Source organism: Neopsephotus bourkii, unplaced genomic scaffold, assembly GCF_033783945.1.
Source record: "Neopsephotus bourkii isolate Nb327-2 ecotype Australia unplaced genomic scaffold, CSIRO-AGI_Nbou_v1 NB_272, whole genome shotgun sequence".
NCBI lineage: Eukaryota > Metazoa > Chordata > Aves > Psittaciformes > Psittacidae > Neopsephotus > Neopsephotus bourkii.
In genome coordinates this window covers 13,644,791-13,660,781 of record NW_026900781.1, presented here as the reverse complement: position 1 = coordinate 13,660,781, position 15,991 = coordinate 13,644,791, and the positions used below count along the sequence as shown (strand labels likewise).

Here is a 15,991-nt window from a genome sequence, read left to right as displayed (position 1 = left end):
GGGAGTTGCATTCTTTCTGATTCTTCTCTCCGTCCTTCCAGGAGTAGGGGGAGGGCAAGAAGGGAGGGGGGGAGCGAGTGCACAAGCTGTCTGGCTGGGGTTAAACCATGACAAAGTGCTACCAGACTTCAGTGTTAGCCTCCCTAAATGAAACCAGTATTACTTTTGCTGCAGCGTACTAGTTCCCATCTGGCATCACTGCTGAAGCAATGCTGTTGGACCGATTAACCATTGCATGGATAAAAATAGGTTTTGATGCCATCAGAGCCACTTTGTCCAAGGCTCTTCAAAACATCTTTAAGGCCTCCTGCAGCAGCCTGACTTGTGCCTGACTGTCAGCATAAACTGCTGCTCCCAAAACCTGGCAGCTTGAAGTAGCAACCTGAACATTTCATCCTATCTATCCAAGGCAACAGCCTCTCTGGGGAGTTACAAACTGTGGTCAGGTCAGTCCACCACAGGAAAAGTGAAAACCCACTTGGCATGTCTAAGCCAGTGTGCTACTTCTGCTTCAGGAGTGAAGCACAAAGTAAACACACACACGATCATTCCAAAACAATGCTAGAAAGAAGCCAGCCAACAAGAAAAGAGACAATTTAGCACTACAAAAATGAGAGAATAAAATAACCTTAAATGAAAGAAGACAGAAAAAGTTATGGTCCTTTGGTTTCTTTTTTTTTTTTCCCAAATAATCCCCAAGAGACCAATTTAACTGAAAAAGTCCCAATTCACATCCTTAATTCTTACAGCAGAAGCATTCCATCTATGAAGGGTATATCAGCATGCTTCAACTTCAAATCCAGAACACCAGTCACTTCCCCTGCTGCTACTTGCCAGCTTTCCAGGACAGATTTGGAAGCAACCCTGGTGCTGACACGGCAATATGGTATCCACACTTTTGGGAACCTGTCATTCAAAAGGGACAGAAGGTGCTAATGTCTTGCAGGTGATATCATGCTATTTCATTGCTCCACTATTCCTGATAGGGCAACGGTTTTCATGTGGCTCAGCTTCCTGTCTGTGAAAGGATAGTTTTCCCTCAAAGCATTTCTACATCTTGCAAAAACTGTGATTTTTGGATTTTTGACTGTTTCTTATTCTACCATCTAGTGAAAGAGAACTTTTTTTGTTTGGACCACGAATGTGTTCTCATAATACAATGATATCCAACATTAGATGAATCAAGACAGAGAAGGCACAGATGAATCCTTGCAAAGCAAAACAACAGATACAACAGCATTTAGCTAAAGTTAGTTAGGCCACTAATTTCATTTATTTAATAGACAGGTGCCTGTTACTTTTATGACCTGTTTGTGTACTGATCTTCAGAGCTTTGTCTGCCAGCCCCTGTTGCAAAGGCATTATTTCCCTTTTCAGGTATCAGCACTCAGGCTCTACCTACATACTGCAGTAGGTTTATATTAACATCAGTATACATCAGCATTTACTTTAAGAATCAAGAAAAAAGTTACTCACTCTCCTTAAAAAAAAAGGTTTCATTAAAAACTTTCCAACGCCTTAAGAAATGTCTTGCAGCTAGTCAATCAACATCACCCAGTATGCACATTCAGTTTTAATCCTTTGAATTACAGCATGCTATATACAGCATGTGTCCTGGCATAATCATTTAAAACACAGCAACAACTATTATTCAAAGAAATATTTTTTCTTTACCGTATGTTTAGTTACCTTAAATTGCTCAACTATCTGAACAGCGTTGGTAAACATGCTCTCTGCTTTGAAATGAGCACTATTGTTCAGATATTCCAGAGGCAGAGTTCCCTGGGGAAGAAAAATACATATATAGATTTAAAAAAAAAAAATAATAAAAGAAGAAACAGGAATTTCTGTAACTGAATTCTGAATTGCAGGCCAAATAAGCAGTAAGAATACTTCCAATTACTGCTGAAATAACTACTGTAACTTATTTGAAAATACTCTTCTCACATCATTTCTCAACATCACAGGTACTGTTCATAATATCCCAGGAATGCAAAAAAGGTAAGTAATATCAGTTGTTATTAAGCTACATACTATAGAAATATAACTTCAACCTCTCATCAGAAGCCATTTTCTAAATACCTAGAAGTCTTCCATCCAGTGCCTTGGCTGGGTCTGACTAACCCAATACTTGTGATGGGAAAGTGAACAGTTGCCATGCTGCCCTGTGGTAGGCAGCTTTCCTTGCATAACCTGCAGTGAGTGCAAGACAGGGGGACAGAATATGGGACAGTGTCCAGAAGAAATATTTCAAAATATGTCCTGTAAATAAATGCTTTAAATGCGAAAGAAGCAGCATGAAAGCATACAAATGTAATGTTAATTGTGAATTTGGTATTTGTAAGACAGCCTTTGCACTGTGTAATAATATACAAAAGGAATTCAAAGAAAAAAACATCTCACAGTGAGGGCAGTCACTGTTCACTAAATTGAGGCACAAGATACCATCTGAAGAAAGTACACTAGTTTAAACAAGAAATAATTAAACATTAAATTGCAGGAACCAGCCTGTTTCCAGGCTCAGCTTTCATGATCAAAATCAAGTGTTATTCAAACCATACCGCATTTTTACCATCCCCCCAAAACAAAGTAACAAAAAACTTTTATGTAGCTCGGGAGTATAAAGTTGCAGATTATAAAAGATCAGCTGGCTTTCCAATTGAAAATAACATATAATATATAAAATGATTGAGTTTATATTTTAAACTGAAGACACATAGACATAAAGCTGAAACTACAAGCAGTCTCCACCTTTCCAAATATACAGTCTTCTCCCTCACATGCCTCAAGTCTTGTCCCCAGCACCTTCTCCTCTATGGTGAGCAGATTTCTGTAATACAGAAAAACATTGTACTACTTACCACAGAGTTCAGGGGAAAAGGCACACCAATAAGGGAAGCCATCAGTGGTGCTACATCAGCCTGTGCAAACAGAAGCATTCCCATTTTAAAATAATTCCAGCTGCCAGGGCTAATAAATTCAGTTTAATTTAACATATCTGCATTTGCAAAAGTAAATGGTATAATACTGGAAGTTATAACACATGATTCTCCTTTACTGTTCTTTTTTTTTTTTAGTTTCCAGTACTCATCACTGCATGATTAGATTCAAAATGTGAGGCTCCACTACTGATAAAGCTTAAAAAATACACTTAGTTTAAAAAGTAAATCTAAAGCCCCACAGTACTTATTCACAGTAATTCAGTACCTCCTTCAAGGCACTCAGAGAGGCACACCACTTTTTATGACTATTTATACGACAGAAAGAATTTCATATTTACAGTTTTAAGCTGTAAGTACATTGAATATACTGCTTTTCACAGAACTCCTTATCCTGTGTTTCCAGCATGCTGACTACTTACTTTCTCCCCTTCAGAGAGGAATTCTGCACTTTTATTTGTGTCCAGTCGATCCTCAAAAAGGCCCTTCAATTTATGCTAAGGCATCTCATCAAAGAAATTACCAGTACCTTTTACTAGCGATGATAAACACTTCCTCTCACCAGGTTTATATTTTCTTTTAATATAAAACTACATGAAAATCCTTTGTCTCTCCAACATAAACTGGAGAAAATACACTGAAACCACAAGCACTGCTGCAGCCTCAGATCTACAGTGCAGAAGCAGACTCCAAACCATTATTTGTAAAGGACAATATACATGTAACTGTAATAGCAATCAGAAGTTTAGTTTGGTTTTTTTACAGTCTCACATGTACTACAGGATGAAATCTCTGTCCTTGGGGACTCCATTACCCGTAACAAAGCAATGCTCTAGACTCTTCTATACAATCCCGAAATAACATTCCCATAACTCCTGCCCACCTTGAGAGGAAAACTGATCTCTAATTTTGCATGAGGGCTTTGCTGAAAGCAGGTGGTCCAAAACATTCCCAGGTTCAACCTTGTAACACAAGATTATCTCCCTTGTTTGAGCAGATTTGTAGTTTGTTATTCATATATTGGGTTTCGTAGGATAATAGGAATTAAAAAGCAAACAAGCTTCAGGTGCATAGATGTATATGCGTTACCATCGTGATTTAAAAAAGCTTGGCTAATTTAGTATCAAGGGTTAAGTCATCCACTTTTTTCTTCCTTTACAGTACAAACTACCTAAATTACTAAGTGGCTGAGCAATAATCACAGACCCTGCTGACAAAAAACCCAAAATTTAACAGTATAACAAGAACTGGTTTTGAATCAAGTGACAAAATACAGACATTGAAATAGATAGCTCTGAAAAACTAAACTAAACATACATACGGATAACTTAAGTGTAGCAAAAAGCATAAAACAGATGTTCACAAACTTGGGAATCATGGTCGTGAGACCATGCTTCTTTTGTGTTTTGCTAGGCACCTTTATAGGAGATACCAAAAAGGTTTAAGTTCAGCTCCAGAGCATGTTCAAAGTAGAAAGCAAAGGGGAAAGCATCACAAGTTAATTTTAAAGGTTTGCAAAACCAAATCCCACTCTGAAAATATGTTAGATGCTATTCAAGTTACTTTTAGGTAACTGGCACAAAGTTTGGAAGTACCTGACATATTGTACCATACTTTCTACAATGGTATATGATCACTTAACTATAAATGATGTAATAATGCATCTTCAGGAGAAGCTGTACATAGATGCACATGTGTTAACAAGCTGTTTAAACTTTTTCATATTAGGTTTGGTATGGGTGCAGTTCCTGCAACCCTTAACTTTTAAGTAACACATTCCAGGGAAATGCTACACCAGTTTGATCATTGAAATTCCATTGATACCTGATTGACATCCAGCCTCTTCAAGTTCTCCAGTTTCCACTCTGCAAAACATAACAGAGCACATGAACAGCTAATCTACACAGATTTGAAAGGAGTAATTCAGTTGACACTTAATGTCTTGTTGCCATTTTCTGTAAAGTGTTGCTGCTAAAGAAAATTATAATTTGGCTTTAGGATGCTAGCTCAAGAGGGGTTACAGATGGAACTCAACAGGCAGAAACAACAAAATGCTTTCATTTCAGTTCACATTTTTTTTTATCCATCAAGATAAATTGCTGCTTGCAATTGTGACCCGTATCAGCTGAACAAAGTCCAAGGTTTTTGTTTTTTTCAGCACAGTACAGAAAGTGATGTATTACCTCCTGTGCCAACTAGAAGGTTCAAACTCAGGTTTAGGAGAAGGGCTGTTAAATCTCTTCAGTAGTTTTTAAAAAAGGTTAACCCAAGGTCCCAGATGTACTGGTACAGAGTGGTACAAACATACTTCATGTCTGCCATAAGCAATGCCAGCCGAGAGCGAGCTCAAGGGAAAACGTTCAATGATTTAGCAGTCAGAACAACTACAATGAAGGCAGAGACAAAGCCAAACATACAAGCCCCTAAAACTGTGGTGCATCATACAAAAAAGCTGGCTCAAAAGTGTATTTTCCTGCTCCCATTAGCCTTTTAGGAAATAAAGAGCAAATTGTCTGTTTTCTTGGGGGGAGGGGGGGGAGGAGGAGGGAGGGGAGAGAGGGCGTGTTATTTAAAACCAGAGTTTAGCAGGGATTGGTGGTTTGGATTTTTTCATATCTTCTCCTTCTAATGTTCAAGTTTGCTGCCCCACAACAACCCACAGCAATAATACAAGCAAGGAAAAAACAACAACAAACCCCACCCCCCCAAAAGATGAAACATCACTTTCTTTTTTATTATTCAAGCTTAAAAAAAGCATCAAATACACAGGAAAACATGATAGGGGCTGAAACACACTTGCTGGTACAGTACTTAAAATACTGTCAGTCACCTACCCCTACAGCAAATCTCAAGTAAAGATGCTGGGGGCACCTGCACTCAGCTTGGGAAGCAAGCTTACTGCTAGCAACAGGGGCACAGTCACATTCCTCAGCACCTAAAGACAGATAAATGGGCCAGTCACTATTCCACTCGCTGAAATGACACTGCAGAAACAGCATGGACAAAAGCAGGACTCAACCAGTGATGGTGTAGCCATGCTGCCCAAAAGTATCCTTTGGCTTTATGTGAAGTCTAAGTTTAAATGCACCAGAAACAGGCTTTAAGAAAAATACCTGTAAACCATCACTCAAAGGTCCATCTCAACCTCATTTATATTCTCCAATCACGCGTCTAATTCCTAGACCACACTGCCCTTTCTCCATCTCTGCCAGACCCAAAGCTGTTTTGGCTGAAAACAGATCCAGCCAGGCAACATCCACATTAGCAGTATTGCATGTACCAAACTTATTTTCAGCAATTAATTCATACTAATGCTAGCTTCGGGGGTCTGAGTACAGGCTCACTGCTGTATGGTCCCAAGAAAACCCAACCATGTACCTTAATAGCAGCAAGTCATACAGTTACAGCAAGTTCCCATGGCAACACAGGGGAAGCATTATCAACATTAATCATGAATTGTGTTAAACTCACAACAAAATGAAAACAAGTCTGCTTGCTTTTGCTTCCCACAAATGGAAATGGGTTTATATTTCTACAGATATAGATTCTCACTCATATTTCTATTATATAAATGCATTGTCTGTTTTACTTCAAATAACATTTTCCCATGAAAAAAGTTGAAAAATTGTCTCCATGCACTCAATGTGCTTAAGGTAGGAAGAAACCACAGATCTGCTTGGAGAATATCTCTAGCTTTATCAAAAGCTTTTACATTTCTGCTTCCCCTACCCAGATATTCCCACAATGCAGAGTTGAAGACATCTGCCTTGGACCAGGAGCCATAGGACCAGGACACATCTGCAGCCTGGCCAGCGGAGGCTGTACTCTCAGGAGTGGGTATACATGCTGCCCATGCCAGTTTACAATTCTAGCTTACTGTCCAGGTTTCCTGTACAGTGCTCAGCACAGTTTCCCTCCCATTTGGTAGGTTTTATTTTCTTTTCTTTACCCTGCCCTTTAGCCTGCTGGGCATTCAGATGCAAACGGTCCAGGGGAAACAGCAGAGCGCCAGCTCAAGAGGCAGAGGCTGAGGCTATGTGAACCAAAGAAAATCTCACATAAAACCTCATAGAAGCAAAAACAGTGAATACTGTGCTTCCTCAGCTGCAGCAGAGCAGGCTGAACCCCCTCCAGAACAGGATGTGTACAGATGAAAACCACTCCACCTCCTTCTGCTGAAGAAGGCTGTGCCTTCACTCACAAGCTTCTCTGGACTTGTGCTCCAAAGGCCACCCCCGTGGGGACTGCACTGAGGAGCCAGAGAACAGATCTGTATTCTCTTTCTTTCTGAAGAAGGGTCAAGCCAACAGCCAAATAGGTAATAATACACTTTGCTGCAGGATGCAGGGCTCCCATCACAAATATTTCCAAGATGATTGCATAGACAGGCCTAAAGGAGCAGAGCACAGGAGAAAGACTGGTAAGAAGGCTGTCATCCCAGAGCAGACAGTGTCCTTTCAGCCAATCAAGGAGCATATTAATTTTTCCATAACAAACTGGACAAAGTCCTGCCTGTTGGCATCATCTTTGGGGTATTAACTCTTGAAGGCAATAATAAGAAGAGAGACAACCCATTGAGCTGCCTACAGCCTGCTTGAACTGAACAAGTGAAGTTTGTCAGCATTGGAAATATTCTGCTGTTTCCATGAGCTTTTAACTCAGAAATTAGGAAGGATTGTCAATAGACACAAGAACTTGACCACTGGTATGTGCATTTGCAAATAAAAGTTGGACACCTGCATACATCAGTGATGAAGCAGTCTTGAAAACACTCTCCTCTCCTACACACAGTCTCCGCTGCATTCATATGGAGCAGGAAAAGCAAAGAGCCTTTCAAGAGACCTCTTTTAAGCATTTTTCTTTCACATATTAACTTTGTGAAAATAAAATTACAAAAGGGGGAAAATAACAGTAAAGAGTCACAGTTTTTCATTAAGAAAGACTGCTTACATTCCACAACAGCCACAAGGATGCAAGTAAGACAAAACAGTCCTCAAAGTCCCCAGGGTTGTACTCTGAAGCTAGAAAAGAGTCTTCAGGCATGTCAGCTTAACAAGTTTCTGTACAAATAGCTTTTAATCTCTGAGAGTCTTCCTAAGAATTAAGTTTCCTCTGGAACTAAGTTTTAAGAGCATGAATAAGAGCCTCTTGTACCTCTGCACCCAAAAAGAGAAAGCCTCCAATTCCATGATTAGAAAAAAACCCTGACTCTGACATCTACCCAATTTTGCAGTTTCCTCCATAGGCATGCCCCATCACCTTTTCTTCCTACAGCCCACAAACCAAGTCATGTCTATTGTAATGGAACATTACAATGTTCCATTACATTAGTGAAGTTCAACAGGCATAATGATGAAACACCTCCCTTTCCACCAAAATTTTGCACTTGAGTTTTATATTTTACCTACCTTTCAAAAAATTGTCTTCAAATTTTTGGGATGTGACTCTCTGTGGATAATTCACCCCAGCACCCCAAACAATCAGTGGTGTTAAAGTTTCTGAGGGATGACCAGCTCCATGGGTTCCTAAGATACACCAAACAAAAAAGAGTGTAAACTTTAAGATACATGGTGTAAACCCAAACAAAATCTACACATACGCACACATACACTAAATTGTTGTTACTGTATACATACTAAAATCCTATTACAGACAACCTATCCCAGCTTCATAGCTTATTTTTCTGCTACTAACAAAAGAGGCTAAATTCAATCTCCAAGTTAGGAAATTGGTAGTACTCAAGTCAAGCCCATAAAGGTATATATTTGTGTATAAAAAGCCCCACTGTTAACATACAGAAACTAAAGCCAAAGTAACTGAAAAACTCAAGGCATAGCAGAGTTACCTGCTCAAAACATATGCATGTGTTTATCCTGAGCATCCCATGGAAACCAGGAATGGTTCATTTGAGTACAATAAGGCACATGCCAAAAGTATCATACGGAACTGATCTCTGCTCCCCAGATAAGGATTAGACTTTCATTTCAAAACTAGGACGCGACATGCATTGCACCTATCATCTCTTCCCCAGCAATATAATTTCATTTTTCAGGTTTTAAAGCCTGGTAGCACACTCCTTAAAAATTGATAAAACATTACTTCCTTCCCCAGGGAAATTAATTCCCTCCAGATTACAATTAACCTATCATCTGCCAAAAAGGGGGAGCTTTAGAACTGTAGCATCTCAACAGCAGGTGCACTGAAGCAGAAGTCACACAAGCTTGAAAGAAACAGCGGTCATTGAACTCAGTGGATGAGGTACCACAGCAGTGAGATAACCCAGAATCAAAAGGAATTACACTGTTATACAAACTCTGTGTTGTTCACTGCATGGTCTACAAGATTATCCATTTTCCTTGTATTTGCATAGAAGCACACTATTCCCTCTCTGCGTGTATATATATTCTTAATAAATCTGAAGGACAGATAATAACATCTGCCTTTTTGGTTTTTTCTTTACAAAACAGAATTGGATATGAAATTGGTAATAGCACTGAGGCTGAACAGCAATCGTTATGGCAGAGCTGCTGAGCCAGCTTTGCATTCTTTAAACAGACCTATGCTTAAGAACACTCAGGTCTGGGAATAAGATTTCCAGTGTTCAGAAATCCCATGGAAGGCACACTCTGGGTTCAAAAGCAGCAACGACCTCTTCTTCACAGAGCTTGGGAAAAGAACAGTTTGAGACCATGCTTCCTCTGTCTTTCAGGCATCAGTTATTTATTTCTGTTGCAGAAGTGGAATTTTTGGCTATCTTTCTTTTTAGCCAAGTCACCAACTCCATCAGAATTTTACTGAGACTCTGCCTCCACCGATACTTTAAGGCAGATATAACTGAGAGAGGAAGCTGTATACACCCTCCCCCTATTATAAAACAGGTTTTATCCTTATCTGAATTATAAGGGCCAAACCCCTGATTTTCAGCTGGGTTAGTTCCCTGTTCCACCCCTCAGCACACTCCAAACACACATTTTCAAGTGAAAGGGAGGGAAAGACTGCTGTTGCTCAGTTCTTCTGTTCTCTGTTCCAGTGTAACATGAAGGAGTACTTGTGCCAGGATGGTAGCAGGAACAAGTGGCCAAGGTGAGAGTGGTTGCAGGACCATCTATCTCAGTCAACAGTTCCATCTGAGATCAGCTTAAAGCAATATCACAGAGTCAGGCTGAGAAAGCAAGTGATTTTACCAGTCTTTGCCAATAACCAGTTTCTTTGATTATGTCAAGTTCAGAACATGCTCTCTTCCTTAATAGGTCCTCCCTACCCTTCTAATATTTGTTTTAAAATTGGTGCACATCCCATTCTGCAGACAATGGCTGAAAGTGTGCAGCAGTTGCTGATACTTACAAGCTCAGATCAAAAGCTACTGAACTAGCCTTCAGACCACTGGCTATAGGCCTGAGCATCATTTGATCTTGGATTGACTAAAGTCAACATTAAAGTTATTAACACTTCCAGCAGATCAAACTTTTTCTTCAAGATAGAAAGAGATGACAGAAAACTATGACAGCCCAGCAGTTCTCAAAGCCTGAAGAGTTACTCCTATCACCTTTTATTCCTCCTTCAAAGAATCCAGTGCATAATGAGAAAACCGCAGGAGCATACTCTGACAGCAAGGAAAGCCAACAGCACCCTGGGCTGTGTTAACAGCAGCATGGTCCAGGAAAGGGATTATCCTCCTCTACCTGTGAGACAGCCTTTAGACACTGGATCCAGTCTTGGGCACCTTCAGTACAAGAAAGACATCAGCCATCTAGAATGATCTTAGTGGGGAGTCCCCAAACTGGTCCGAGAAGCACTTGCCCTGTGAGGAGAGGCTGAGGGATTGAGATTTGTTCAGCCTGAAGAAATGGCTTTGGGGAGGACATAACAGCATCCTGCCTGTACCCCACTTCAAGGGGGTCTGAGAGGATGGAGGCAAGAGTCTCACTGCAGCACATTGGTGGGAGGACAAGAGAGAATAGGCATAAGAACAAAGGAGGTTCAAGACTGCAGATAAAGAAAACATTTTCCCCTCCATAAGGGCAACTAAGTAGCAGAGCAGGCTGCCCGAATGGATTGCATAGGCTTCATTCTTTCAGGTTTTGAAGACCTTGCTGGATTAAGCTCAAGCAACTGTGTCTGATCCCAAAGCTAATCCTGCTTTGAGTAGGTAGTTTGAGCTCCTGAGGTTGCTATGATCATATATAGTCTAAAAATATGCATATACACACTTCTTTTTATAAAAAAATTATGAAACTGTTACTTGAAAGAATTAAAATGTATTGCAAGTGGCAGCCAGCTCACCCGTAAATAATACTCAAAACAAACCATTTTGCAAATAAGCAGATAATAATTAAATAAATAAATATCCTCCATAGGCATGCCCTGTCACCTTTTCTTTCCACACCACAGAAAACAAGTTATATTTACTGTAACGGAATAGAAATCAGGGAAGATCAACAGGGCCCCCTTCTCCCCAACTTTTTCACCAGCTTCTGGACACATCTGCCATCTTTTCCAGGTGATTAAGGTGATTCAACTCAAAACAGGGGCAACAAAGCTTCTAATGGAACAGAGTTCTAATCACACTCAAGACGCTCACCCGTAAACTCATCTGACTCAGCATTTGAAAAGACTCACCCCAATCTGTCATTCCATGGTCAGAAGTTAAAATAAACGCAGTTCTTCCATCATTTCCATAGAAATTGTCAATCATCGAAACAATTTCTTTTACACCCTCATCAACTTCTTTAATATTCTCCTTGTATTCCCTAGAAAAATAAGAAAAAATGTTGTTAGATTCAAGATGGCTCTCACACTTGGTATAAAGCAAGTTTCTCATAGTCAGAATGTCCAGTCCTTTGATTATAGACAGCTTTATCCTCTACAGAACTCCAAGCTTACAAAAGGCTTCCTAGATGTACAAATCTCTCCTCCTCTAAGACTTATTAAAGATACTAAATTGTCACAGCACAGTTTGAAGGTTCCTGAGATTACCATCTTAAAAGAAGTTTATTTGTATTTCAAATGTGACCTGTCTTTGATTGAAGACAATAATGCAATCACCCACAGCTATCAGGCAAGTTAAGGAGAACATCAGAACCAAGGAATTCTGGAAAACTCTAACAGCTTAAATTGCAAGTTTAAAAAATTACCTTAGGCTAGTAACTAAATAGCAGAGATCTCACCATGCAGGGACTGTTTTAGGAAGATTCACAGATCAGCACAGGCCCCAGAGTTTAGTTAATAAAGTCTAAGCCAGAGAGTCATATATTTTGAGAAAAGTGACCATGGTTAACTTCCAGCCAACTACTTTTCTATTTGTTGCTGTTGCTAAAGTCAGTTTTAAAACTCTATCTTTAAAAAATCCTAACAAAAAGATTCATTCAGGAAGTATAAATGTCGTAATGATGCAGAAAATCAGAGCAAGGATTCTGAAAGTATGCAAGGGTCAAGACATAATATCCTACATTCAAAGCATGTGAGGAAATAAAAAGAAAGTTCTCAGATAACACAGTTTAAAATGAATTGGTGATGAGTAGTGTTAATCTAAACTCTTCTCTCTGTTCAAGTGTCCTAAGGAAAGCTAAAACATAATGCTGGATTTTGCAGCCATTATTCTTGAAGTTACTGTAGTCTATATATTCAACCATATCATTTCAGCCATGGGGAATCCAAGAACTGCGTCCATTTTACATTTAAAACAGCAATTTCCTACATATCCTTTATATTATGTGTTGACTATAAGACAAACTGCTAAAAATCATATTAGAGTACAGAAGTATAACCAGGAACACTGTATATAGCAAAAATCTGCCATTTCTACAGAGAAGACCTTAAAACAAAACAAAAAAACCAACCCAAACCCCAGACAATTCAGACTGTAAAGTAATCACAGTGACACATACAACCTATTGTAGAAACCCTCAAGACTACAAGCCTTGTTTCAGGCTTGATTAATTAATAGCACTTTTAAAAAAGTTACCGTATGCATTTAAAGCTAGTAAGCAAGATATGTTTAATCCCTCAGTTACCTTGAGTTTGGTCGATGAGCATGTCCATTCGTGTCTATGCCTAGCAAATGTAGGAACAGAATCACCTTCTCTTCATTCAGCACAGAGAACAATGTTTGATTACTTCTAGAAGAATTAAAGAAGCTCTGTATAGAATAAACCATTAAGATATTAATCTGAGCACAACAGAAAAAGATGAAAGACAGCCCATTAAAACTAAACCACAGTTGTTTTCATATCAAAATACTAGTAGCTGTTAGAGTTACAAAAGAGAAGAATTACTTCCCAGTTTACTTCTTGGAGGATGTCTACCATCAGTATAGTCAAAGTTTCAGCTTACCTAAGACAACCCTCCTCAAGATTTTGTTCATAGAATAATAGAATAGTTAGGGTTGGAAAGGACCTTAAGATCATCAAGTTCCAACCCCCTGCCATGGGCAGGGACACCTCGCTCTAAACCATATCACCCAAGGCTCTGTCCAACCTGGCCTTGAACACTGCCAGGGATGGAGCATTCACAACCTCCCTGGACAACCGATTCCAGTGCCTCATCACCCTAACAGGAAAGAATTTCCTCCTTATATCCAATCTAAACTTCCCCTGTTTAAGTTTTCACCCATTACCCCTTGTCCTGTCACTATAGTCCCTAATGATGAGTCCATCCCCAGCATCCCTATATGCCCCCTTCAGATACTGGAAGGCTGCTATGAGGTCTCCACGCAGCCTTCTCTTCTCCAGGCTGAACAGCCCCAACTTTCTCAGCCTGTCTTCATATGGGAGGTGCTCCAGTCCCCTGATCATTCTTGTGGCCCTCCTCTGGACTTGTTCCAACAGATCCATGTCCTTTTTATGTTGAGGACACCAGAACTGCACACAATACTCCAAGTGAGGTCTCATGAGAGCAGAATAAAGGGGCAGGATCACCTCCTTCAACCTGCTGGTCACGCTCCTTTTGATGCAGCCCAGGATACGGTTGGCTTTCTGGGCTGCAAGTGCACATTGAAGCCAGCTCATGTTCATTTTCTCATTGATCAGCACCCACAATTCCTTCCCTGCAGGGCTGCTCTAAATCTCTTCTCTGCCCAACCTGTAGCTGTGCCTGGGATTGCTCCGACCCAGGTGTAGGACCTTGCACTTGGCATGGTTAAACTTCATGAGGTTGGCATCAGCCCACCTCACAAGTATGTCAAGGTCCCTCTGGATGGCATTCCTTCCCTCCAGCGTATCAACTGAACCACACAGCTTGGTGTCGTCGGCAAACTTGCTGAGGGCGCACTCAATCCCACTGTCCATGTCAGCGACGAAGATGTTAAACAAGACCAGTCCCAACACCGATCCCTGAGGGACACCACTCGTAACTGATCTCCAGACAGACATTGAGACACTGACCACAACTCTTTGTGTGCGGCCATCCAGCCAGTCCTTTATCCACTGAGTGGTCCATCCATCAAATTGATGTCTCTCCACTTTAGAGACAAGAATGTCGTGTGGGACAGTGTCGAACGCTTTACACAAGTCCAGGTAGATGACATCAACTGCTTTACCCCTGTCCATCAGTTCTGTAGCCCCATCATAGAAGGCCACCAAATTGGTCAGGCAGGATTTCCCCTTAGTGAAGCCATGCTGGCTGTCACCAAGCACCTTGTTGTTTTTCATGTGCCTTAGCATGCCTTCCAGGAGAATCTGCTCCAAGATTTTGCCAGGCACAGAGGTGAGACTGACTGGTCTGTAATTCCCCGGGTCATCCATTTTCCCCTTCTTGAAAATGGGGGTTATATTTCCCTTTTTCCAGTCGTTGGGAACTTCACCTGACTGCCATGATTTTTCAAATATGATGGCCAGCGGCTTAGCAACTTCATTTGCCAGCTCCTTCAGGACCTGCGGATGGATTTCATCAGGACCCATGGACTTGTGCACGTTCAGATTTTTAAGATGGTCTCGAACCAATTCCTCTCCTACAGTGGGCCCAAGGTCTCCATTCTCACAGTCCCTGCGTCTGCCTTCCAAGACTTGGGTGGTGCAGTCAGAGCCTTTGCTAGAGAAGACCGAGGCAAAGAAGTCATTCAGAACCTCAGCCTTCTCCAAATCTTGTGTAGCTAATATCTGAGCTCCAGAGCCCTTAACCACCTCTCCCAGGGCTCTGTAGTCCTTCTTTATGTTCCCCAGGCTACTACTGTCTATATCCCTAGCACCCACATGTATCACCAGAAGTGGGTAATAGTCCGTGGGGCTTACCAGATCAGGCAGCCTCTCTGCCACATCCCTGAACTGTGCCCCTGGTAGGCAACACACCTCCCTTGAGACCGGGTCAGGCCAACAGATGAGTGCTTCTGTCACTTTCAAAGTAGAATCCCCTACCACTACGACTCGCTGCTTTTTCCTGACAGCACCAGTAGAAATCTTCACTAGTGCATCACCAGGCTGTTTTTGGCGCAAGTGCGTTTCCTCATGAGCCCCCTGCAGGACAGCAAAGCGGTTCTGTGTGGGGGCAACAGGTTCAGGAGGAAGCCCCTTGCTTTTAATTGTCCTTTTCCTCTTTTTTTTGTTGTTTTTTTTTTTGCCACCAATTCCCAGCTTCGAGAGCTAACAACCTCCTTCTTTCCTCCATGAGCTACGGGGGAAGCTTGAGGACTCTGCACAGTTTGGGCAGGGAGCAAGCATTCCTGTTTTCTCTCAGCTACCCTGACATCTTGTAGCCTACTAATAGCTTCCTGCAGCTCAGCCACCGGCAGCAGGAGGACCTCCACCAGGGAGCACCGAGTGCAGCCCTGCCCATTGCTTACCTTTTCCTCACCAGAGCAGTGCAGGCACTCTCTGCACTCCGAGCTGTGCGCTGCGGCCTCCCCTCTCATTGGCTCTGTCTGGGTGCCTACTGTGGCCACCGCCGGGGCAGCCAGAGCAGAGCTCCCAGACCGGACCCTGGTCATACGGCGAGTGCTCACCATCCCACTCGAACTGCCCGCACGAACTGCCTCGACCCGCTCTGTTCTCCGAGCTCCTGGTCGCTCACGCTCCCTGTGGCAGGTTTTTAACCAATCAGGGCTGGTGCCGCCCCTCCTG

The 15,991-nt window shown here is 41.5% G+C and overlaps 1 protein-coding gene across 1 annotated transcript in view; it reads right to left on the bottom strand.

The window, feature by feature from the left end:
* The window catches only part of PIGN (phosphatidylinositol glycan anchor biosynthesis class N), an 88,087-nt gene that overhangs the window by 56,076 nt on the left and 16,020 nt on the right, over positions 1-15,991 (bottom strand). The window contains exons 6-11 of the mRNA XM_061346254.1: positions 12,953-13,077; positions 11,559-11,689; positions 8,348-8,464; positions 4,764-4,804; positions 2,862-2,921; positions 1,660-1,782 (exon numbers count right to left, since the gene is read on the bottom strand). Of these exons, the coding sequence (XP_061202238.1) occupies positions 1,660-1,782; positions 2,862-2,921; positions 4,764-4,804; positions 8,348-8,464; positions 11,559-11,689; positions 12,953-13,077 (597 nt within the window). The remainder of the gene's footprint in view (positions 1-1,659; positions 1,783-2,861; positions 2,922-4,763; positions 4,805-8,347; positions 8,465-11,558; positions 11,690-12,952; positions 13,078-15,991) is intronic.